General features: G+C 35.2%; 1 protein-coding gene across 7 annotated transcripts in view; it reads left to right on the plus strand.

Annotated features, from left to right (window-relative positions):
• The window catches only part of ATR (ATR checkpoint kinase), a 103,389-nt gene that overhangs the window by 27,617 nt on the left and 49,331 nt on the right, over positions 1 to 26,441 (plus strand). For 6 of the 7 annotated variants that reach the window (XR_015552153.1, XM_087430441.1, XM_087430438.1 and 3 more), the window contains 8 exons: positions 4,514 to 4,606; positions 6,393 to 6,523; positions 8,115 to 8,258; positions 10,301 to 10,394; positions 15,397 to 15,522; positions 19,561 to 19,767; positions 20,807 to 20,920; positions 23,631 to 23,746. Coding sequence is in view for 6 of the 7 variants with exons in the window: in XM_087430441.1 (XP_087286567.1) it covers positions 4,514 to 4,606; positions 6,393 to 6,523; positions 8,115 to 8,258; positions 10,301 to 10,394; positions 15,397 to 15,522; positions 19,561 to 19,767; positions 20,807 to 20,920; positions 23,631 to 23,746 (1,025 nt within the window). In the remaining variant the exon portion in view is untranslated. The remainder of the gene's footprint in view (positions 1 to 4,513; positions 4,607 to 6,392; positions 6,524 to 8,114; positions 8,259 to 10,300; positions 10,395 to 15,396; positions 15,523 to 19,560; positions 19,768 to 20,806; positions 20,921 to 23,630; positions 23,747 to 26,441) is intronic. The other variant, XM_087430440.1, reaches the window with a different exon arrangement.

Below are 26,441 nucleotides of genomic sequence, written 5' to 3' on the forward strand. Positions count from 1 at the left end.
ATCAGTTCTAACTGTATTTAAATCCATTGTTGGATTTAAGGGAAGTTAGAAGATATGTTGTCTCTTTTTATCTTGCCCTATCTTAAATTTGTATCTGAAATAACTGTATTATTTTATTTCTTCATCTGAAAAAGTATATAAATCCTCAGGCTTAATATTTTTTCCTTTTTTTTAATTGAGTTTTTATAGAAGTATAATTGACATACAATATTGTTTTTTTTTTCAGGTTTCATTACTCTTTATTTTAGTAATAGTGATAGTCATTTGAAGAGGTTCAAGTTGCTGCATGAGGTGGCAGCAGCCTCTTTAGCAGCTCTTCTCTCTGCCAGCATCCTCTGCTTCTGTTTTGCCAGGCACTTGCTGGCGGAATAATGGGCCCCCAGGTTGTAATAGTGGTCCTGGTAGGCCTTGGCCACCTGGGTGAACTGCTCCAGCTCCTAGGCACAGTTCTGCTTGTAGCTCTCACTTCCCTCTACTGACAGGCATTCAGCCTTTCCTGAATAACGTTGATGATTTCAGGTGTACAACATAGTGATTTGACATTTATTTACATTACAAAATGATCACCCTGAAAGTAACCATCTGTCATCATGCAAAGTTATTACAATATTGTTGACTATATTCCCTATGCTGTACATTATATCCCTATGGCTTATTTATGTTATGGCTGGAAGTTTGTATCTCTTAATCCCCTTCACCTGTTTCACCCTTCTCCCCACCCCCTCCCCTCTGGCAACCATCAATTTGTTCTCTGTTTCTGTTTAGTTTGTTCATTTTTTTTGTTTTTTTAGATTCCACATATAAGTGAAATCATACAGTGTTCTTCTTTCTCTGTTTGGCTTATTTCATTTAGCATAATACTCTCTAGATTCATCCATGTTGTCACGTATGGCAGGATTTCATTCTTTTTGTGGCTGAGTAATATTCCATTATGTGTATATACCACATTTTCTTTATCCATTCAACTACCAGCGGACACTTAGGTTGCTTCCATATCTGGCTATTGTAAATAGTGCTGCAGTGAACATAGGGGTGCATATATCTTTTCAAATTAGTGTTTTTGTTTTCTTTGTATAAATACCCATAAATGGTATTGCTAGATCATATGGTAGTTCTGTTGTTAATTTTTTGAGGAGCCTCCATACTGTTTTTCATAGTGGTCGCACCAATTTGCATTCCCACCAACAGTGCACAAGGGTTTCCTTTTCTCTACTTCCTTGCCAACACTTGTTAATTATTGTCTTTTTTATGATAGCCATTCTGACAGATGTGAGGTAATATCTCATTGTCGTTTTGATTTGCATATCACTAATCATCATCCCTGATGATTAGTGATGTTGAGCACTTTTTCATGTACTTGTTGACCATTTGTATGTCTTCTTTGGAAAAATGTCTGTTAGGTCCTATGCCCATTTTTTAATCAGATTGTTTTTTTGCTCTTGAGTTGTATGAATTCTTTATATATTTTGGATATTAACCCCTTATTGGATATATGATTTGCAAATATATTCTCCCATTCAGTAGGTTACCTTTTCATTTTGTTGATGATTTCCTTTGCTGTGCAAAAGCTTTTTAGTTTGATGTAGTCTCTTTTGTTTTTTTTGTTTTCTTGAGGGAGATTGGCCCTGAGCTAATGTCTGTTGCCAATCTTCCTCTTTTTTTTTCTCCCGAAAGCCCAGATACATAGTCGTATATCCTAGTTGTAGGTCTTCTATGTGGGATGCCGCCTCGGCATGGCTTGATGAGTAGTGAGTAGGTCCGTGCCCAGGATCTGAACCGGCGAAACCCAGGTCGCCAAAGCAGATTGTGTGAACTTAACCTCTACACCACTGGGCCAGCCCCCCATTTGTTTTAATTGCCCTCATTCCTTCAAGAGACTCAAAGGACTATCAGCAAAATATCTTGAGAGGTTTCTGTCTCTGCTTTCTCATTTCCCATTCATTCTTTAGCTCATTCTAGTCTGACTCTGTTCCCACTATTCTACTGAAATTCTTCTTGTCAGGGTCAAAAACAGTCTTCCTGCTGTGAAATCCAATGGTCACTTCTCTTTTCCTATCTTATTCACCCTTTCAGTAGCATTCAGTACGACTGATTATCCCTTCCTATGTGGCATCTGTGACGCCACATTTTCTTGATTTTCTTTTTCCTTCACTGACCACTCATTCTTAGTATTTGTTGGCTCTTTCCCTCTACTTTATCTATGTTGTCAACTAAATGTTAGATTGAGTCAGGACTGTGTAATTGGGTCTTTTTCTCTATCGACACTCTCTCCTTAAAAGAGAGAGAATTTGGTCTCATCTGGTCCTTTGTTTTTTTTTGTTGTGTTTTTTTTTTGTGAGGAAGATCAGCCCTGAGCTAACATCCATGCTAATCCTCCTCTTTTTGCTGAGGAAGGCCGGCTCTGAGCTAACATCTATTGCCAGTCCTCCTTCTTTTTTTCCCCCAAAGCCCCAGTAGATAGTTGTATGTCATAGTTGCACATCCTTCTAGTTGCTGTATGTGGGACGCGGCCTCAGCATATCCGGAGAGCAGTGCATCGGTGCGCGCCCAGATCCGAACCTGGGCCGCCGCTAGTGGAGCGTGCACACGTAACTGCTAAGCCATGGGGCCAGCCCTGGGCCTTTGTTTTAATGTGATTTATATTTTGATGATTTCATAGGTGAAATTCCAGTCCAGACTTCTCCTGAGCTTTGTACTTGTAGGTTTATACAGGTTAGGTCCTGGCAAGAAACAGATGGCACACACAAAGATGTTTAACTGAAAATAATTTAATTAAGGGGTTATTTTCATTGTCATGGGCAAGGGTAAGAGAATCGGAGGGAATGTTAAGGAACCCAAGGACTAGGAATAGCAGAAAACTTAGGCTCCCCTTAGTCCTGGGCAAGCCAAAGAAGTGGTGTTATCAGAACCTGCTTGGGAGCTAGAACCATGGTGCAGGGGGAGGGCTCTCATTGTAGAGGGATGTAACCTCTATCACACGATCATGTCTATTTGCTTATAGCACTTATCACGACCTTATTTACATATTTACTTATTTAATGTCTTCCACTCATTAGTCTGCCATCTAAGCTAGTAGGGAGAAAGTGACTTTGCTTATCTTGTACACCTGTACCTGGCACAGTATTCTAGACATATATGGTAAATATTTGGTGAGTGGCAGATGAATGAACTATTCGTCTAAATGCAAGAGGTTTAAAAATTAGAATGTTGACGTAGACTATGTGAGTGTCATCTATATCTGCTTTTCATTTAGGAAGCATATGCTGGAACCAGGCAATTAGTGAGTTATGAATTATTAAGCCTAAAAGCGAGAATCCAAATCAGAAGTTTGCAAATTAAATGTAACTTTAGGGTTGAAAAACAGGTGATTCTCTGTGCTTGGCAAGAGAGAAAAGGTTATCCCAACATCTAATCTGGAGAGACATGTTGAACACCTAACTTCCCCTCTACTATGTGCTAGTTCACACCCTCCTCCCCTTGGCTGTGTATGTAAGCTGGAAATACCTAAATCAAGTGCCTCAACGTCAAGCAATGCAACTTTTTTCTAGAGCTGGAAAGTACTTTAGTTGCTTATCCTCCTCAGCTCTTTTTCTTGCCCCTTTTCCTGCCTGTATATAAAGATTTTAAAAGAGAGGAATATTCTTTGCAGAGTACTCACATTCCCAGTTTGTAATAATATTAACAACTTAAGTTTATTTAGCACTTTACTATATTCTAAGTGCTTGATGCATGTTATTTTATTTAACCCCTACAGTAACTCTATGCAGTAGGTGCTTTTCTTGTTCTCATTTTGCAGAGTCAGAGGAGTTAAGTAACTTATCTAACATCACATACTAGGAAGTGTCAAAATTGGGATTCAAACCCAGGTTTGGCTGACTTAAAGCCAATATCCTTTCGTCTAGGACCCTCTTTCAAGAAAGAATTAACCCTGTTCACTTCAGGACACCCAAAGTGCCATGGTCAGTGATACCTGGCCTGTAACTGTTGATGCTCTTGAACTTGTATCCCTTTACCACTATTACCTCAGGAGATATTGGCCGTTATCTGATACCGTTGTTCTGGCAGGGTACCTTATCCTTAATCAAGTACTTTATTGTCCAGCTTAGCTCTAAATGCTGTAGAATAAGAACAGTCACTTGTCTTTTTCTATTCTTCTTCTCCTTAAAATAAATACCCTCTCCACTCTGGATCCTGACATGAGTCAGATCCTGAGGATCCCCTCCCGGCTCACTCCATAATTCAAAAGCTCATGATTTTCTCATTGTATGGTACTATTTAACTGTATTTTATCATGGTGATTATAGATCAGTTTCACTAATTTTTTTAAATACTAGATGTGAAAATATATACTTTCGGAGAAACTTAATTCACCAAGTGTTTATTTCCAGTATTCTTATATAGTTAGCTAAAATAGAAATGATGTTAGTTAAATAATTAAATTGCTGATTTATGGAATTTGATCTGTATAAAACTTAATGTAGTATCTGTTTTATATGTTTTTTTTTTTCCTTAGGCTGATTATTTGCAGCCCAAGTTGTTGGGCATTTTGGCCTTTTTTAACATGCAGTTACTGAGTTCCAGCGTCGGCATTGAAGATAAGAAAATGGTAGGTAGTGATAGTTGAGTTGTGAAGTGCTAGAATAGAATTCATGTAGGAGATTCACACGGGAGACATGATTTCTGCTTCTAGCTACAAACATTCAAAGATAAAAAATAATTAAATGTATGATATTCTGTACTCCTAAACAACTTGTATAAGCTTTTGGGAGTCTAAAAAGAGGAATTATATCATTTCTAGTTCTGTTGTATATAAGGGACAGAAACCTCAACCCAAACTGACTTAAAGGAATTTGTTGGCTGCTTAACTAAAAGTATAAGGGTAATGTAGCTTTGGATCTAGCTTGACATAGTGTTCTCAGAATCAGTCTCTTAGCTCAAATTCCCCTGGGTTGGCTCTACACTTAAGTGCCAGATGACGGCCCCAACAGCTTCAGGCTTGCGTCATTGCAACATCTAGCACGACGAGAGAAAAGAGACCAGTAGTCCCTGATAGCTCAAGCAAAAGTTGCATAATTGAATTCACTGGTCCAAATTGGTCTGATGTGGGTCATGGCCCATGGTGTTTTTGAATAACAAAAATGCTAGGTTATGTGAAGTAACTTCAGTACTTGGCAGTTTATGTTTAAATGCAGTTGGCACAATGCAGTCTCATTATGACTGCTTTAACATTTGGTCACCACTGGAAATTTTTGTCCATAGATTGGGATACAATTTTAGATACTGATTAAATTTCCCTTTTTGTGGCTTTCCACCTCTCAGTCAGTAAAATTATAGTAAAAATCCATAAATGGAGGCTTTTATTTCCATGTGTACTACCCTTCTCCTAATAACATTAAGGAGCCAAGAAAGACATGATACAGTAATTTTTTTTTATTTGGTGAGGAAGATCAGCCCTGAGCTAACATCCATGCCAATCCTCCTCTTTTCCCGAGGAAGACTGGCCCTGAGCTAACATCCATGCCCATCTTCCTCCATTTCGTATGGGACGCCACGACAGCATGGCCTGACAAGCGGTGCGTCTGTGCGCGCCCGGGATCCGAACCCAGGCCGCCAGCAGCAGAACATGCACACTTAACCACTATGCTACAGGGCGGCCCCATGATACAGTATTAAACTCTACAAATTTCAGCAACCGGTACTTGTTTTTTGGTGTCAACTGGTAAATTTAATCTCCTAAGCAACTTCTATTTTATCTACGTGGACTCTTTCTTGTTGTTATCTCAAGGGAGAGCATGACCTCATATCTAGAAAACTAGAGTGTGTGTTTTAAACCATAAAGAGCTTGCGTGTTTTGGCACATAGTTAACTGTGACTAGAGTTTCTTTACCCTTTCATTAGAATCTGGAGCTGTTGATACAAGTCTGATTCTGTGTTCTACACACAATAAAATATGTGTATTATTTTCTGGGTATGTCATCAGTTACTTGTTTGTTTTACTAAATTCAGAGCATCTTGAATTTAGTGCCACTAGGACAAAAATGTGTGTGCTGCATAGCAGTTTGGGATGGATATGAAGAAAATTAAACAATAAGTATTATATTCCTAATACATTTGAAAATTACTATTCCAGAGGAATTTAGTACCACCAGGACCAAAATAACAAATCACCTTTAAGGGGAAAAAAAAATAAAACGAACTCAACTTGTATTTCACAAATTCATAAGTCCTACATAAGAAGTTGGACAAAATGAACTGGCCAACATGTATTAGACCTGTGTTGCCAGAGGATAGATACTACTCTGAGATTAGGGTGGGATGTACTTATCCTTAGGGCTCATCTGCTCCTGTCAGCTTGTTTAAGGCTTTATTTTAAAGCCCTACTCACTTTTTAGGCCTTGAACAGTTTGATGTCTTTGATGCAATTGATGGGACCCAAACATGTCAGTTCTGTGAGGGTGAAGATGATGACCACGCTGAGAACTGGCCTTCGATTCAAGGATGATTTCCCTGAACTGTGTTGCAGGTAAATGATTGCCTGAGTTTATTAGATTTTTTGCATTTCCTAGTAGCACTAACTCCAGTTCTTATCTCTTTGAAGGAAATTAGGTTTAAACTGTAAATAATCAAGATAGAAAACCTATTTGTATTGAAAAGGGAGTGTTTACTTCGTTAAAAATATTTTACTATGATATCTTTTAACATACTGGGAAATAGAATAGTATAATGAACCCCTACATACCTATTTCCCAACCTCAGGAGTTATCAACATTGCTAACCTTATTTAATCTATCCACCTCTACCTTTTTTATTGTTAGTTGGAATGTTTTAAAGAAAACCTCAGTAATGGAATGTTTTAAAGAAAACCTCAGTATCACATCATAGTACTTGTAAATACCTCAGATATGTATCCATGTATCTAAAGGATAAGGGCGTTTTAAAAATATAACCATCATGAATTATTATACTTAGCAGAATTAATAGGAATTCCTTAATATCATCTAAAACTCAGTCCACATTCAGATTTCCCCCATTGTCTCAAAGATGTTTTTCCCAAAGATGTTGGTTTGTTTGAATCAGAACCCAAATAAGGTGCACATGTTACACATTTAAGTTTTTCTTATAAACAGATTTATCCCTTAAGTCCCCTCCTCACACTTCTTTCAGGCCGTTGAGGTTTTGGCATGTAGGATTTGGCAGATTGCTAATTTAATGTAAATATTACTGCTAACAGTAATGAATGCAGTAATGTCTACTGAATGTGGTTTAAGCTTTTTGGAGGTTCTTTTTGTCCTTAGACTATATCTTATTGGAGATGTACAGTCAGAATTACGTATTTTAAAGTTACGTGAATAATTATTTTCTGTGTGCATGTGCTACCAACTTGATATTGTTAGGTTCAATTGTTTCATTTTTTAAAAATTTTTAGAAGTTGCTTTTTCCCTCTATTTTATTTAATTTAAAAATCATATAAAACATTTACATCATCCCAAATTCAAATTAGTATAACAAGGTACACTCAGAGAATCTAGCTTTGATTCTTGACCCCACGGGTATCTATTTTAATTAATTTTTGTATAATCCCCGCTTTCTAAAAGTATAGGGAGGGCCGGCCCCGTGGCTTAGCGGTTAAGTGCGCGTGCTCCGATGCTGGCGGCCTGGGTTCGGATCCCGGGCGCGCACCGATGCACCGCTTCTCCGGCCATGCTGAGGCTGCGTCCCACATACAGCAACTGGAAGAATGTGCAGCTATGACATACAGCTATCTACTGGGGCTTTGGGGGAAAAACAAATAAATAAAAAAAAAAAAATAAAAAAAAATCTTTAAAAGTATAGGGAAATGTACATGCACTCACACATACATGTTTTTTTTTCATATTAACCCTGCCCCAAAAGGTAGCATATTATCAGCCTTGTTTTTCACCTTGCTTTATTGACTTAAATATTATAGAGATCACTCTATTTGAGGATACAGTACTGATCTTTATCCCATTTTTACAGCTGCCTTGTAATCTTATTGTTTGTATGTATCATTGTTCAACTAATAACTCATTGATGGAGCTTTACAAATAATAAAAATAATGTGACTTTTAATCTTTATTTGTTTTTTCACATAGAGCTTGGGACTGCTTTGTTCGTTGCCTGGATCACGCTTATCTAGGTTCCCTTCTCAGTCATGTAATAGTAGCTTTGTTACCTCTCATACACATCCAGCCTAAAGAAACTGCAGCTATATTTCACTACCTCATAATTGAAAACAGGTATTGTAACAAATTAATAATAAAGATAGCAATTTTCTTTATAACTGTATTTTTATGTCTCAAGGTATTAGGATTATTGTTGGTAATGTGGAACTGGTCACATTCTTTTTAATTTAGAGCCCATCAATAAACAAAAGTAATTTACATGACATGCGTTAAGTCAATACATATTGAACTGATGCTATTTCTATTGTGACATGGCTTCATTATCATTATATTTTAAATTCATTAAGTAGTAGGTCAGCAATTCAAAATTATTTTTCATCAATTTTGAAAAAGGTGAAGCTAAATTTACCTTTCTCCTTACAGTTAAAAGGCAAATAGTTGAATAGCGTGAGAAAGGTTAGGAGGGATAGTCACCTACTTTCCATAGCTTACCTTTGTTGAAACCTTTGTTACTTCATTGTATTAACTTTTTAACCAGCCTCCCTTCCTTTAAGGTTTTATTGTTTCTTCATATTGTTCATATTTAAAAACATCTCTTTATCTGTATCATTCCAGCATGTGGAGACGTTCTGTGGTTCTCCATTTCCTGAGAAACTGATGAATTCCAAATTGCTTGTCTTGATATTCAAGGCTTTCTAAAATCTGACCATATCTTATTTCTTAAAAATCTTTCCCAAGATTTTTCAAAACAGACCCTAGGCTGTAGCCAATCCCGACTGCTATTGCAAGAATATACGTTATTCCTTTCCATTTTTATTTTTCACTCAGGCTACTTTTTAGCTTGGAATGTCTTCCTATACATTTAAAAAATTTTTTCATGTTTGTACTTACTGTTGAATATCATGGTTCTTTTACTTCTGGAAAGTTAGGATTTAAGTACTACTTATTTCCCTATTTACCCTTATGCTATTGCTATCCCCATTAGTCATTTCCAGTAACTGTCCAATCAGGGAGAAAGTATAGAAGAAAAGGTTAATGTAGCTTTTTTTGATTAAAATACTTTTATTTTTGATATTTTGCACATGATAGAACAAACTAATCAGTGATCTGGATCACTTTTCAAATAGTTTTTGGATTATTATGCAAATAGTATATCTTTGCTATTTATTATAGAGGAATCATTTCTCTATCTTTTTCATATGATTAAAAAAACATTCTCTTTCACTCAGTGCTAGATAGAAGACCTTAAGCTCCCTGAGTGAAGGAATTATTTCAGCTTTCTTTATTGTTAAATCTCCAGTGTCTAGCACATAGTAGTTACTTAATACATGTTTGTTGCATGAGTTAATGAAGGCTAGAATTTAGAAACACTTTTATTTGGGCCCAGAAAGATGAGTGTATCATATTAGAAGCAAATTAAAAATTGTAGTCTTATATTTTGCTCTAAAATTCTTTATGAGAATTTGTGTTTTGGGGTTGGGTTTGGCTATCTATTGTTGCCTTACAAACCACTCCAAAACCTAGTGCCTTAAAACAATGAGCATTTTTATTTACTCATAATTTCGAATCTGGGCTGGGTTTAGCTGGTCAATTCTTCGGCTGGTCTTGCCAGTGATCATTGGTGTGGCTGTAATCAGCTGGCAGGTAGACTTGGCTGGGCTTCTTCCTCTTTCCATGTCGTCTCAAAGTCTCTCTCTATTTCCACGTAGCTTGTCCATGTTGGTAGCGAGACTTCTTACGTGGTGACTCAGGACTCTCATAAGCACAAAACCAGAAGCTGCCAGACCTTTTTAACACTTGGGCCCCAAACTGGCACAGCATTTCTTCTGCCACATTCTTTTTGTTAAAGCAACTCACACACCTAGCTCAAACTGAAGAGGAAGTGACTGTACATAGGTGTGTATATCAAGAAGTATAGTTTATTCAGGGCCACCAATATAACAGACTGCCACAGGGTGATTTTCTTAGATTTGGTATTTGCCACCATTAATTAGCTGAGCATCCCAAACATGGTTAGGAAGAATTCCTTGCATGTCAATAAGCAACTAGCACTTTTAAGTGTAAATTAAGTTGTCCTTAGTTTTAGCCTCTGCTTTATGTATTTTTAGTATTCATGCTCGTTGCAAATAATTCTTTTTCTTCCGATTAACTATTAGGGATGCTGTACAAGATTTTCTTCATGAAATATATTTTTTACCTGATCATCCAGAATTAAAAAAGATAAAAGCAGTTCTACAGGAATACAGAAAGGTATTTAATTTTTCATTTATGGTTTAGGAGATAATTGATACAGAATTGTTCCCAAGTTCCAATACATTGCATAGAGATTCTTTAGTGTCATATCTAGGGATAATATAGTCATATTCTGATGGCTAATTAGTAGATAATCCTATCACGAATCCATGATTTTTAGAAGGAACTTAAGCATTTAGATCAATGATGTAATATTGCATTAGATAGAACAGAGGCAAAGAATACAGTTCTTGTACCTTTACTACCCAGGTCAATATGTCCTTTCTTAGAGTCCCCAAAAGAAGAAGCTACCATAGCTGCATGCCCTGAGTAAAGAAAGAAAAGCTATGGGAAGATTCTCGTTATGTTTTGGTAAAAACTATGGTATGGAAATGTCATATCTAACTGATTCCTGAGCTTTAGAAGGGGAGTAATCTATAGTTCCCTCATCTTGAAGTTCAGTGAACTTTCTGAAATTGTGAAAATATTAATGTTGATTCCATAGATTTTTAGGGCAGAAAGTGGGATACCTGACCTTGGGTCAGCGTAGCAGAGGTCTTTACTACAGACCCCAAGATTGGTGCTGAAGATTTTATTTCTTTTACTGGGTAAATCATCATAGTCGTAAAAAAGTAAGTAGTCAAAGTAGGGAACAAATTATCTGCATAATCTATAGACCTGGTTCAAGTCTATATTATGTACCCTTTGTAAGTTAAGGGAAACTTGTATTTTATTTTATTTATTTTTTTTGCTGAGGAAGGTTTGCCTTGAGCTAACATCTGTGCCAGTCTTCCTCTATTTTGTACGTGGGTCACCACCATAGCATGGCTGACGAGTGGTGTAGATCCACACCCAGGGTCTGAACCTGTGAACCTGGGCTGCTGAGGCAGAGCACGCCGAACTTAACCACTAGGCGACGGGGCCAGCCCCAGAAACTTGTATTTTTTACCAAGAAAGATTTATTTATTTATTTATTTATTTATTTTTATTGATGTTTTAATAGTTTATAACATTGTGAAATTTTTGGTTGTACATTTTTGTTTGTCCATCACCATATACATGTCTCCCTTTACCCCTTGTGCCCACCCCCTACCCCCACTGCCCCTGGTAACCGCACTACAGTTTTCTCTGTCCATGTGTTGGTTTATATTACACATATGAGTGAGATCATATGGTGTTTGTCTTTCTCTTTCTCGTGTATTTCACTTAACATAATACCCTCCAGGTCCATCCATGTTGTTGCAAATGGGATGATTTTGTCTTTTTTTATGGCTGAGTAGTATTCCGTTGTATATATATACCAGATCTTCTTGATCCAATCATCAGTTGAGAGACACTTGGGTTGCTTCCACTTCTTGGCTATAGTGAATAATGCTGCAGTGAACATAGGGGTGCATAAGCCTCTTTGGATTGCTGATTTCAGTTTCGTTGGATAGATTCCCAGTAGTGGGATAGCTGGATCATAGGGTATTTCTATTTTTAATTTTTTGAGGAATCTCCATACCATTTTCCATAGAGGCTGCACCAGTTTGCATTACCACCAGCTGTGTATGAGGGTTCCTGTTTCTCCACATCCTCTCCAACATTTGTTGTTTTTTGTCTTGGTGATTATAGCCATTCTAACGGGCGTGAGGTGATATCTTAGTGTTGTTTTGATTTGCATTTCCCTGATGATTAGTGATGTTGAACATCTTTTCATGTGCCTATTGGCCATCTGTATATCTTCTTTGGAGAAGTGTCTGTTCATTTCCTCTGCCCGTTTTTTGACCAGGTTGTTTGTTTTTTGTTGTTCAGTTGTGTGAGTTCTTTATATATTATGGAGATCAACCCCTTGTCAGATATATGTTTTGCAAGTATTTTCTCCCACTGGTGGGTTGTCTGTTCATTTTGATTCTGGTTTCATTTGTCTTTGTAGAAGCTCTTTAATCTGATAAAGTCCCACTTGCTTATTTTTTCTTTAGTTTCCCTCGTTTGGGTAGGCATGTCATCCAAAAAGATTCCTTTATGACCAATGTCAAATAGTGTGTTGCCTATATTTTCTTCTATGAGTTTTATAGTTTCAGGTCTTACCTTCAGGTCTTTGATCCATTTTGAGTTAATTTTTGTGAATGGCGATAGCAGATGGTCCACTTTCATTCTTTTGCATGTGGCTGTTCAGTTTTCCCAACACCATTTATTAAAGAGACTTTCCTTTCTCCATTGTATGTTCTCAGCTCCTTTGTCAAAAATTAGCTGTCGGTATATGTGTGGTTTTATTTCTGGGCTTTCAATTCTGTTCCATTGATCTGTATGTTTGTTTTTGTACCAGTACCATGCTGTTTTGATTACTATGCTTTGTAGTATGTTTGGAAGTCAGGGATTGTGATGCCTCCAGCTTTGTTCTTTATTCTTAGGATTGCTTTAGCTATTTGGGGTCTTTTGTTGCCCAATATGAATTTTAGTGTTCTTTTTTCTGTTTCTGTGAAGAATGTCATTGGGATTCTGATTGGGATTGCATTGAATCTGTAGATTGCTTTAGGTAATATAGACATTTGACTATGTTTATTCTTCCAATCCATGTGAATGGGATGTCTTTCCATTTCTTTATGTCATCATTGATATCTTTCAATAATGTCTTATAGTTTTCATTGTATAGGTCTTTCACCTCCTTGGTAAGATTTATTCCTAGATATTTGATTCTTTTTGATGCAATTGTAAATGGTATTATCTTTTTGAGCTCTCTTTCTGTTAGTTCATTATTAGCATACAGAAATGCAACTGATTTTTGTAGATTGATTTTGTACCCTGCGACTTTGCTGTACTTGCTGATTATTTCTAATAGTTTTCCAATGGATTCTTTAGGGTTTTCTATATATAAAATCATGTCGTCTGCAAATAGTGAGAGTTTCACTTCTTTGTTGCCTATTTGGATGCATTTTATTCCTTTTTCTTGCCTAGTTGCTCTGGCCAAAACCTCCAGTACTATGTTGAATAAGAGTGATGCGAGTGGGCAGCCTTGTCTTGTTCCTGTTCTCAGAGGAATGGCTTTCAGCCTTTCCCCATTGAGTGTGATGTTGGCTGTGGGTTTGCCATAAATAGCCTTTATTATGTTGAGGTACTTTCCTTCTATACCCATTGTGTTGAGAGTTTTTATCATAAATGGATGTTGTATCTTGTCAGATGCCTTCTTTGCATCTATTGAGATCACCATGTGGTTTTTATTCTTTGTTTTGTTGATGTGGTGTATCACGTTGATTGATTTGCAGATGTTGAACATCCCTGCGTCCCTGGTATGAATCCCACTTGGTCATGTTGTATGATCTTTTTAATGTATTGCTGTATTCAGTTTGCCAGTATTTTGTTGAGGATTTTTGCATTTATGTTCATCAGCGATATTGGCCTGTAATTTTCTTTGTTTGTATTGTCTTTGGCCTTGGTATCAGGGTGATGTTTGCCTTGTAGAATGAGTTAGGAAGTGTTCCATCTTCCTCTATTTTTTGGAATAGTTTGAGAAGGATGGGTATTAAATCTTCTTTGAACGTTTGGTAAAATTCACTGGAGAAGCCATCTGGTCCTGGATTTTTATTTTTTGGGAGGTTTTTGATTACTATTTCAATCTCTTTACTTGTGATTGGTCTGTTCAGATTCTCTGTTTCTTCTTGGTTCAGTTTTGGGAGGTTGTGTGAGTCTAAGAATTTATCCATTTCTTTTAGATTGTCCAATTTGTTGGCATATAATTTCTCATAGTATTCTCTTATAATGCTTTGTATTTCCGTGATATCCATTATAATGTCTCCTCTTTCATTTCTAATTTTATTTATTTGAGCCTTTTTTCTTTTTTTCTTAGTACGTCTGGCTAAGGGTTTGTCAATTTTGTTTATCTTCTCAAAGAACCAATTCTTTGTTTCATTAATCCTTTCTACTGTTTTTTGGGTCTCAATTTCATTTATTTCTGCTCTGATTTTTATTATTTCTCTCCTTCTGCTGACTTTGGGCTTTGTTTGTTCTTCTTTTTCTAGGTCTGTTAGGTGTAATTTAAGATTGCTTATTGGGGCTTTTTCTTGTTTGTTAAGGTTGGCTTGTATCACTATGAGTTTCCCTCTCAGGACCACTTTTGCTGCATCCCATATGATTTGGTATGGCATATTTTCATTTTCGTTTGTTTCCAGATATTTTTTTATTTCTCCTTTAATTTCATCAGTGATCCATTGGTTGTTCAGTAGCATGTTGTTTAATCTCCACATCTTTGTCACTTTCCCAGTTTTTTTCTCATAGTTGATTTCTAGTTTCATAGCATTATGGTCTGAAAAGATGCTTATTGTGATTTCAGTCTTAAATTTATTGAGGCTTGCTTTGTTTCCCAACACGTGGTCTATCCTTGAGAATGTTCCATGCGCACTTGAGAAGAATGTGTAGTCAGCTGTTTTTGGATGGAGTGCTCTGTATATGTCTGCTAGGTCCATCTCGTCCAGTTTTTCATTTAAGTCCACTGTTTCTTTATTGACTTTTTGTCTGGATGATCTATCCATTGGTGTAAGCAGGGTATTTAGATCCTCTACTGTTATTGTGTTGTTGTTAATATCTCCTTTTAGGTTTGTTGATAGTTGCTTTATGTACTTTGGTGCTCCTATGTTGGGTGCATATATATTTATAATTGATATGTCTTCTTGGTGGAGTGTCCCTTTTATCATTATATATTGCCCTTTGTCTCTCTTAACCTGTTTTATCTTGAAGTCTGCTTTGTCTGATATGAGTATGGCAACACGTGCAAGAAAGATATATTTTAGATAAGTAAATTCTTATTTAGTTGGAATAAAATTTTTCTCCAGGTCTAAAGATTTTAGGATGAAATTCCTTTCCCCAAGAATTACTAAAAATGACATATGCTATACAAAGGAAGAGATGGAAATTATTTTTTAAAACTGCTTTTAATAGTTATAGTTTAACTACTTTAATAGTAACTCTATAGAGACTCTAGGCCTTCTGAAATGGTTCCTGAAGTGGTTAACTGATGAGGTATCTCTCTGTGCTCTTTATATAGGAGACCTCTGAGAGTACTGATCTTCAGACAACTCTTCAGCTGTCCATGAAAGCAATTCAACATGAAAATGTAGATGTTCGTATTCATGCTCTTACAAGCTTGAAGGAAACCTTGTATAAAAATCAGGTATACTAATATATAATTTAAAAACTATAGAAAAGAAAGGTTGGAAGTTTAAAGAAAAGATGACAGATTGGCATATTTGCTTGAGATTTAGTAGGTTCAATGAAAGAAGTGATTTTTTTTTTTTTTAATTTTATTTATTTATTTTTCCCCCAAAGCCCCAGCAGATAGCTGCATGTCATAGCTGCACATCCCTCTAGATGCTGTATGTGGGACGTGGCCTCAGCATGGCTGGAGAAGCCGTGCGTTGGTGCGCGCCCGGGATCCGAACCCGGGCTGCCAGCAGCGGAGCGCGCGCACTTAACCACTAAGCCACAGGGACGGCCCCAAGAAGTGATTTTTATTATATCTAAATGATCAGATCTAACTTAAAATCAGTAATCCATGAGAATCCTTTGAGGCTGATTACCAAGGATTTGCAGAGTTTTGTTTTTGAAGGGTCATAATTTGATCGTTATAGTTTAGGTTACCACATCTTCTTGAATAAGGGTATATGTGTTCGTACAGCAGCAGTTTATGTGAGTCTTCTCATATAATTTCCTATAGATATCTGTCATAAAATTTTAGTAATTTTGCCATTTTACGTTTTCACTGAATTAACTCTTAGTTTTAATGAAGCTAAATTTTTAAGTTTACTTTTTCATGGTACCAGTGTACTTTATTCTTTTCCTTGTCAGCATAATGTAGATTATTCCTAACCTTGATCACAGTGAGAACTGATATTTAAAATACCAAATTACTACTATAAATCTATAAAATGGAAAAAATTTAACTGTGAGATGTGAGAGCCTAAGACCCTCATGAGTTAGTGGATTATAAAACTGGGTTATGTTTGTTTTCATGATAGAGGGAAGCATTTACTTAGGATAAAAGTTATACATGATGGTAAAAAGTACATGCTTCTGGGTCAGTGAGCTTGTATAACCAACGTGGGTAGCAGCCAATGTGGAGATGGTTCTACCACATGTGAGGAGCCTCGAATCTCCTCAAGTGTAGGTTTTATGCCCTCCTAACTGTGGGTCTACATTATCAATGTTACAGCCTCATTCTCTGCTCTACATTACATTGAAACTACCTCGTGCTCACCCCTTGCCCCAAACCTCTACCTGGGTTTCAGATAACTTAATGGGCCTTTGGCTTTTTAATTTAACATAGGGATTTATGAGTAGCAAAGACTCTCTCCTCTTGGCATAGAGGTTTTCTAGTTTTGGTTATTTCTAAGCAGATGACATGGTCATGGTCTAACATAAGGAAATTTCATGTTGTTCATCACCTCTTAGATGTAAAAGACTAAGTCTGAGAACTAAAGGAGATTTCTTACACTCTTAGGGAATAGCCATAGCTGCCACAGTTTTGCCACCTGTATCACAAAAGACAAATCACATCTGGTAATTCCCTGACAAGCCTTCCTTGCTTGTATAAGCCCCAATGCTAAGAGATTAGCTAGGCAGAGTAAGAAGGTAAGTGTACTTGAAATAAGTTACAGTTGGTCATGGGGTATTATTATTATTATGAAAGTCTAAGATGTGTCTCAGAGTTGACTATTCTGGGGTCAGTTTTTACAGGTACATAGTGGGTCCTTTCAATTTGTAGATTTAGGTCTTTTATTTCCAGAAAATTACCTTGGATCTTTGGATTATAGTTTTAAATATTATTCCATATTGCAAGAATGGTTCAGATTTAGCAATCCATTAATATAATTCACTGTATGAATAGATCTAAGGATAAAAATCATACTGTTATTTTCATAAATGCTGAAATAGCATTTGACAAACTGTAACATCCACTTCAAATAAAAACACTCAAGAAAATATGAATTGATGAATACTGCCTTAATATATTATAAATGTATACATATACATATATATGTGTGTGTGTATACATACATACACACACATACTTAATGGGGAAGTAATATGCTTTCCCACTAAAAGCAAGCTTGCTCATTATCTCCACTACAATTTAACATTCAGTTGGAAGCATTGGTCAGTGAAGTTAGACAAGAGAAAGCAATCAGAGGCATAAGAATTAGAAAAGATGTGAAACTATCTATTTGCAGATGATATGCTAATATACTTGGAAAACTGTAGAGAATTATCCATAAAATTAACTCAGACAACAAACTAATTCAGTAAGGTGGGAGGATATAAAAATCAATAATCTTCATATAACAAGTAATAACCAGGTAAAAGACTTGTTGAAAAACCCAATTTACGATAGTACTCAAGAAAGATAATATACTTAGGAATAAGCATAACAATAAATATAAAAATTAATAAGAGGAAAACTTTGAAACATTCCTGAAAGACAAAAATACAAGAGATTTAAGCAAATGGAAAGCATCCCTTATTTATTGGGTAGGTTGACTCAATATTATAAAAATTTTAATTCTCCCTAGGTTAATTTATAAATTTAATGCTATCCCAAAGAAATGCCAAGTTGTTTGTTTTTTTAACTGGAAAAGTTCATATGGAAAAACAAACATGTAAAAATAGCTAGGAAAACTGGAAAAAAAAAAAAGCAACTATGCGAGTTCAGTAGCCCTACCAGACATTAAAATACTCTGTAGCCTCTATAATTATAACAGTGTGATACTGGTTCATGAATATACAGACAGACCAAGGGGAAAGAATAGAAAGTCTAGAAATAGACCCAAGTATATATGGACATTTAAGATATGATAAAAATGACATTTCAGATAATTGGAACAAACATGGATTTGTTTTGACAACTGGTTAGGCATTTGAAAAATGATAAAATTGGATCCATGTGTTAAAAACCCTTTCTAAACAGATACATTGAACACATAACTCATTTTAAAAATTCTTTTGAAATTCAGTATTTTTTGCTGAAAAATAAAACCTAGTTTGTCTAACCTAGAAGTGAAGTGAAAACATTTTTAAACACTTAGGAGATAAGTATATTTTTAAACTACCTTTCATTTAGAGTTACATAATACTTGTTGCATTGAGTATGAACTGCATTTATCTTTGCCAACTAAAGTGTCCTTTTCCTTATTGTTTTCTAATATTAGCAAGTGAATAAATGTCTTTACTTTTTTATATTAGTTTTGATTTTTATTGGTCACTTGTTCATTATTTTAGGTATTTATGCCTGAATTAACCTGTAATGTTATTTAAGTGATCGAATATTGAAGATTCTGGATGAGATAAATGTCTTTTTATTTTTCTTTTGAATTATATTACTCTAATTTGAATCACAGTTTTAACATGGAGTTTGAGATGTTTGTATATGCTTTACTTCTGCTGGAAAGAAAACTATATAAATGAAGTAGTTCAATATCAAATTGAATACAATATCATACAAATACAATATCTAAACCTTAACTGGCTTGAGAATAGTCTGCTTGTACTTAAAGTTTTTCATTACAGCATCCTCAGGAGATAGATGAAAAAAGATTACTTGAACCAACATATTTCTCATTAATGCTACCTCTTTCTTCCTACCTCTTTTTTTTAAATCATCCCCACAGAATCTCTTTCTCATATTTTTTTCTCCTTCTCTTCTAGTTCTTATACACTTTTCAGTCTTCTTGTTTTAACTAATAGCTGTTCCTCCTTGACTTATTTACTGAAATATGTGTCCACTATCCTTGAAAAATTACTCTGAGTTCTTTTTTATCTTCTTCATTGCTGCTTTACCTTGTAAATATATTTGTTACTGTATATATCATATGATATTTTAATTATTTGTTTACATGTCTATTTTCCCATTAAACTGTGAACTTGTTGGGATAAGACTATGTCTTATTTTTGTATACTGATATAGTAATACTCAGTAACTGTTTAATGGATTAATGATTAAAACTTTCAACACACTTAATTATTCTAATCCTATAGAACATTGTGAACTATATGATGTGAACTCATCAAAAACTAACTGAAAAGACTGCAGATATAGAAATTTAATTTTGTCAATATTTGTGTCAGATATTCCTTAATATTTTTAAGCTTTCTAGTTAGGGAAATGTACTAGTTTGTAGAAGTTATGTATAAACTTTCTTTCTAACTTTTATTTCAGGAAAAGCTGATAAAATATGCAACAGATAGTGAAACAGTGGAACCCGTTATCTCACAGTTGGTAACAGTGCTGTTGAAAGGTTGCCAAGATGCAAACTCTCAAGCCCGGTTGCTCTGTGGGGAATGTTTAGGAGAATTGGGGGCCATAGATCCAGGTCGACTAGATTTCTCAACAACTGAAACCCAAGGAAAAGATTTTACATTTGTGGTAAGTAATGGTAATTTGGAATGACAAGACGAGTTCTCTGTCCTATTAGGGTTTCTATGTTCTGTTTACAAAGAATTATTCATGTTATCCTTAGTAGAACTTGATCTAAACTCAACAATTTAGGTAACTTCTAAGTTTATTCCGTAATACTATTGCAGAGAGCTTTAGCCAAAAGCAGTAAAATTTGAGCCCAGTCTAGTATGCTGTGTTTTTAAATAAGCTTCCTAACTGAATTTTGATACTTAAAACCTAATTAATGATTTAAATATTACTATTTAAACACTATTGCTAAGTGTTTCCAAGGGAAACTGATTTCCCGGGGTTCTCTAATAGTGTGTCTATTAAAAAAGTTCCCGGGGGCTGGCCCAGTGGCGTAGTGAAGTTCACATGCTCTGCTTCAGCGGCCCTGGGTTCACAGGTTCGGATCCCGGCTGTGGACTTACCCACTGCTCGTCAAGCCATGCTGTGGCGGCATCCCACATACAAAATAGAGGAAGATTGGCACAGATGTTAGCTCAGGGACAATCGTCCTCAAACGAAAAGAGGAAGATTGGCAACAGATGTTGGCTCAGGGCCAATCTTCCTCACTCACCCAAAAAAAAAAAGTGTCTGTGGTCAAATGAATTTGTGAAATCCTGTAAAACAAAATTAAGCAGAACTTTTAAAATATCAGTGTGCATTGTGTATCTCCAAAAGGAGGGTATGTTAAAATTATTTCTTGGAGCTTCTCAAGTGACCAGGGTTCTACATAATGCAATTTAGGAAATGATTTATGTACAATTTTCTTTCTAAGAGTTAAAAAACAAAAAATGCAAATTGTTGGAGGTATGTAAAATGTGAATGATTCTAATACACTTTATAGTCTAAAAAGCCTTAGATTTGGCTTATTATCTACAGATTATATTTTAGCCTTGGTACCAAACTTAGTTTGAACCTTATTGTCCTTTCCTTTTCTAAGTTAAATTTACCATGGAAGACACAGTACAGCTTAAGAAAATTTATACAAATTATCCTTGATTTTTTTCTTGTTTTTATTGAGACTGGAGTAGAAGATTCAAGCTTTGCCTATGGATTATTGATGGAACTAACAAGAGCTTACCTTGCATATGCAGATAACAGCCGAGCTCAAGATTCAGCTGCTTATGCCATTCAGGTAAGAGTACATCTAGTTATTACTGGCTTTACATCATTGAATTCTAATAAGAAAGTTGTAAAATCTGTACTTTGGAAACTCTTTTTTAAACTATCATTTTCATTATCAAAGTAATACCAGTTCATGATAAAAATTTCAGAGAGTACGGAAGTGTACCCTCTTAACAGATTATTATAGGTACTTTGAAAGATTTTCTATGTATATACAAAGATACATGTTTTCTCCACCAAACAAAGAGAGCATATTACTTATGATGTTCTGTAACTTGGTTTTCGTTTGTGTTTAACAATCTGTCTTGGGTCAATCTGGGTAATTTTCCATGTCAGTACGTATATCTCTAATTGATTCTTTTCACTGACTTAATATTCAATATGAATGTACCATAACTTATTTAAGAGATTTAACACATTTAGATTGTGTTCAATGTGTAGCTTTTATGAAAAATGATATAGAGAACATACATATGTTCCTGAGCACTCAAGTAAATATATCAATAATATAAATATCTGGAAATTGATATATGTCTCAGAGCAAGTACAGTTTATGTTTGATAGATTTTATCAAAAAAAGTTTCAGTTAGTTTATTCTTGCTTGACAAACCTGCCTTTTATCAAAATTTTAAATCTTTGGCAAATGTGACAGATGAAAAATGGTACCCTTTATTTTAATTTGCATTTAATTATGAGGGAGGTATAACATCTTTTATATATGCATTGCTTTTTTTGTCAGTTTTCTCTAGATGATCTTTTCCCATTTTTCTCTTGGTATTGGTCTATTTTTTATTGATATTTAAGACCTATTTAGATAGAATGGAAATTAACCCTTTGTCTATCATACATGTAATAAATATTTTTCCAGTTTGGCTTTCTTTGCCCTTTCTCATGATATTTTTTTTCAATTAAAAGTTTCTTTAGGGGCCAGCCCGGCGGCCTAGTGGTTATGTTCGGCATGCTCCGCTTTGGCAGCCTGGGTTCGGTTCCCGGACACAGACCTACAGCACTCGTCAGCAGCCATGCTGTGGCAGCGAGCCACATACAAAATAGAGGAAGATTGGCAACAGATGTGAGCTCAGGGAGAATCTTCCTCAAGCAAAAAAAGAGGAAGGTTGATGACAGATGTTAGCTCAGGGCGAATCTTCCTTGGGGAAAAAAAAAAGCTTTGTTTTGTTAGATATTCACTCAGGTCTGGAATTCATGGTGAGAGGTCTAGGTTACAGATATAAATTTGGAGGTTTTTATTGTAGAGATGGTATTTAAAACTGAGATTCTGGATGAGATGATCAAGAAAGGGAGTATAGGTAAATGCATTTTCGTCAGTGAGACCTGGACAATGAGAGATCAGTGGGAAAAAGAGGAAACAAGTAAGGAAATGGAGAAGGAGCTGCCAATAAGGTAGGAGAATCTGGTGTTCTGGAAGACAAGGAAGTGTTTCAAGAAGTATGGAGTCATCCGCTGTATTAAATGCTGATCATAGAGGTAATAATCTAAGGATTGAGAATTGACCATTGGCTATAGTAACATAAAGGTCATTGGTAACCTTGACAAGAGCAGTTTCAGTGGAGTACAGAAATCCTTATTAGAGTATTTTTAAGAACATATGGGCAAAGAGGAATTAGAGAAATTACAGAAACTCTTTTGAGGAGTGTTGCTATCAAGGAGAGCAGAAGAATGAGATAGTACCTGGGGAGTAAAAAAGGAGTAAGGATGGGAAAAATGACAGTATGTTCATATGTTGCTTGGGAACAATTCCTCAGAGAGGGGAAAAGTGATGATGTGGGAGAGAATTGATGTAATACTATTTTAAGTAGGTAAAGAGATGTGGAATATAGTGTAGAAGTGGAAAAGGTAGCCTTAACTAAAAACAAAAACAATTCATTTGTAAAACAGGAAAGAAAGAGCACATGGGCACTGATACTGATATTGCCAGGCTGTTATTGGAGGTTGATTAAGAGGGCTTCTGTTAGCTGGAGTGACTTTGCCAAACATAAGAAAAAGCTGGCTTCAAATAAAATATTAATAACATGTTGAAGCTAAATGAAAATGAATTTTGGATATTTCTGTATTTGAACTTTTCATGTACTCTTACTTTTATTAAAAAATACTAAATATAAAGTCCATATTTTGCTAGACAGTGCTTATATTTTATAAATATTAGGAGTACATCTATTGCATATGGTCATTTTCAGTGGCATTGGAAAGAAAGTAATAGGTGATGGAAGATATAATACCCTAACAGGTTTGTCTTGTTTTGAAGATTGATGTTAGAGACAAAGATATGTTTTTCTTCATCTATAAAATTTCATTTGTTTTATTTTAAGGACAGTAAAATATAATCATTTAACTTAGGGGCTTGAATAGTAAATTGGTTTTCAATATTTGCATCTCATTTTCAGAATTTTAAGCTCAGTATTTTATATCTAGAATTTGAGATAGCTTGAAATTTTTAACTATTTTGGATTTGTTGTTACTTTCATTAAAATTCAGAAAAGGTCAAATTCTAAGAATTATAGAATCAAATCAGATTCAAATAAGAATCCCCTAAATGGTTCTAAGCATTGAAATAAATGTCCTAAGCAAGTTCACAAATCCAAAATTTTATAATTCTATATATTTTCTATGTATTTTTATAACTATAATGTGTAGAATGTTGATGAATGTAAAAGTTTATCTGCTTCACTGTGGATTTACAAATGTAAAATATGTATTTGTAGGAGTTACTTTCTATTTATGACTGTAGAGACATGCAGACCAACGGCCCAGGTCACCAGTTGTGGAGGAGATTTCCCGAGCATGTTCGGGAAATACTGGAACCTCACCTAAACACTAGGTCTGTAGACTCATTAAAACTATTTTCAAAAAATTGTTTTTAACTTTATAAAATTAATCTTATTTTTTATATAATTTTTAGCATGAAAAGTATTTTCAGTATGTTCTAATATGTATTTTCCACTATGATTTATGCATATAATCTTGTCAAAATGAGAAGTACAGTCTGCTCATTGGTTAAATTCTATAACTTTAAGTATTTAGACAAATTCATTAAAGCTAAAAGGATTGATTTTTTTTTAATTCCACTCAGAAGTACTTTGAAAGAATCTACTTTAAGTTGACTATGAGTTGAAGCTTTTTTGGGGGAGGGGAGAAAAAAAATCTTTTATTTAGATAAATTAAAATGCCTATATTACTTGAAGCTTTTGATAGATGTAATTAATATAGAAATTTAAGATTTTTTTTTTTAAATAATTTTATTTATTTATTTATTTTCCCCCCCAAAGCCCCAGTAGATAGTTGTATGTCATAGCTGCACATCCTTCTAGTTGCTGTATGTGGGATGCGGCCTCAGCGTGGCCGGAGAAGCAGTGCCTCAGTGCACGCCGGCCATCTGAACCCGGGCCGCCAGCAGCAGAGCGCGCGCACTTAACCGCTAAGCCATGGCGCCAGCCCGAAATTTAAGATTTTAAAGCTAGTCCCAAAGCCCTTAGTAACTCCAATTAGATATTAGAGATTTTCAACCCTACCAATTTCTCCTCATGAAGATATTTTCTCCCTCTACTTTTAAAAAAGTATTTTCTAACCTTTTTTCCAATTTTAATATCTTGGTTAGAACTAATTGAAGTCCATAAATTATAAATTATTTTTAGTTAGAAACTTTAATTTTAGGTGCTCTAGGTCACGTGCTTATTAGATATGTGACCTTGGATAAATTACTTCTTTGAGCCTTACAGTGCCTAGACTTGTAAAATTCTTTATAAAAGCCCTTAAGTATATATACTTATTTGCTAGATACCTTTTTATTTTTAGAAACCTTTTGAACATTGTTTTATTTCTTATGAACAGCATTATTTAAAGATATGTTTTATTAATATAAAGTAAAAGTCTACGGTTAAAATTTAGTTTTTCTTTTTTGAAGACAGCACACTTCTCCATTTCTTGATTCTATATTTTATAGCACATATAGAAAGATGCTTAAGAGTTTCTGTGAACTAGTGGCAAATTTATGGCCTTTGGAGTCACAAAGACCTAAATTTGAATCTTGGCTCTGCATTTGCTAGCTCTGAAGTCTTGGGCAAGTTACTGAGCATTTCCAAGTCTCAATTTTTTCACCTTGAAAACGTGGATAGTTTTACTTACCTCGTATGATCATTGTTAGGAGTAAAGAAGATAATATTAAAAAGTACCTAGCAGAATGCTTGACATTTAATTAATATTCAATAATAAATGCTTATTCAATCTCAGCTTGTTGAATAAATTCCTTGCCTTTTTGTGAGTGGGTAGGGTGGCTATTGCCTACTTCAGACAAAGTAAAAGCCAGCATTTCTGCCTACTTGTTATTCAGTTTAATATTTCATAAGAAGAAATTTCACAACATTTAAGTGGTCATTTGTAAGAGTGATCTTAACATGGCAATGAGAATTCATGTGATCTTTCTGCTTTTATATCTGAGATCTTGAAGGAACCTCTTAGATGGTCCCTCAATGGTGGAAACTAGGAGATTCATCTAGCTGGGATCTGCTCATTGAAATTGCCACCTCATGAAAATAAGAGGTCAATAGAGGGCAGTATTAATGGAGTTGACCCACGTTTGTACAAAAGCTTTTTTATGATGGACCAAGATGCCAGGTTAGCCAATAGGTCAGTTTTATAGCTTGGACTGCTTGATATTTGCTCCAGAGGGCCTGGGGAAAATAAAGAATTTCCTAAAAGCATTTCTTTGTTTTTGCTGTCTTAAAGTTATATTCCTATACTCTCCTTTAATTTTTTTTTTTCAGTTGGGCTATTTATATGCCATCACTAAATCTGGATTAAAGGATGTCTATATTTAGGACATTTGACTTTTAGAACTAGATAGATCAACTGTAGTTCAAAGTTACCATAGAAATAATTTTAGGAAAAAGCACCAGGATGTGGCTAGGCAGAACCTGGCTTGTACCCCAATATCAATAGTTTTCTAGCTAAGTTCACCATAAAACTTGGTAAAATCATCTAGAGAATTATATTGATGATGATTAAAGTAGTGATGGTTAACTGGGAGAATATTGGATTTTTCCATTTTTAGAAATTTGAAATATGGTGAAACATATGATGTTTGCTGAGGACCTTGAGTATAGGGCATTTATTATATTTGTCATTTCCTAACTTTGCATTGGTGATTGAAAAGGAACCCACTCCCCTCAAAAAAAGTGCTATACACATGTAGTTGTAAGATCAGACCTATTTGAACATGTTTAAATGTTAATGCTAAGGAGCAAATAGAAAGGATCGTGTTGAACGTATGGAAGAGAGGAGTGATAATTGATACAACAAGAACCCTGAGGAGCATCTAGAATGTTAGCCATATCCCTAATGGGAGATTAGACCTAGAGGGAGTGAAATCTCTTTCTTTGTAATAGGGGAAGATAAAATGATGGATGGAACTCAGCTAAGTTTACAGATTTGATTGTGGGAAGCAATAGTTTCCTTTTTTTCTCCATGAAGTAGGAAGTATAGGAGATGAAACTTTTGGCTGAAAGTGGCAGTAATAT

Source organism: Ceratotherium simum, chromosome 5 (genome assembly GCF_057802395.1).
Source record: "Ceratotherium simum simum isolate JZ-2026a chromosome 5, ASM5780239v1, whole genome shotgun sequence".
NCBI lineage: Eukaryota > Metazoa > Chordata > Mammalia > Perissodactyla > Rhinocerotidae > Ceratotherium > Ceratotherium simum.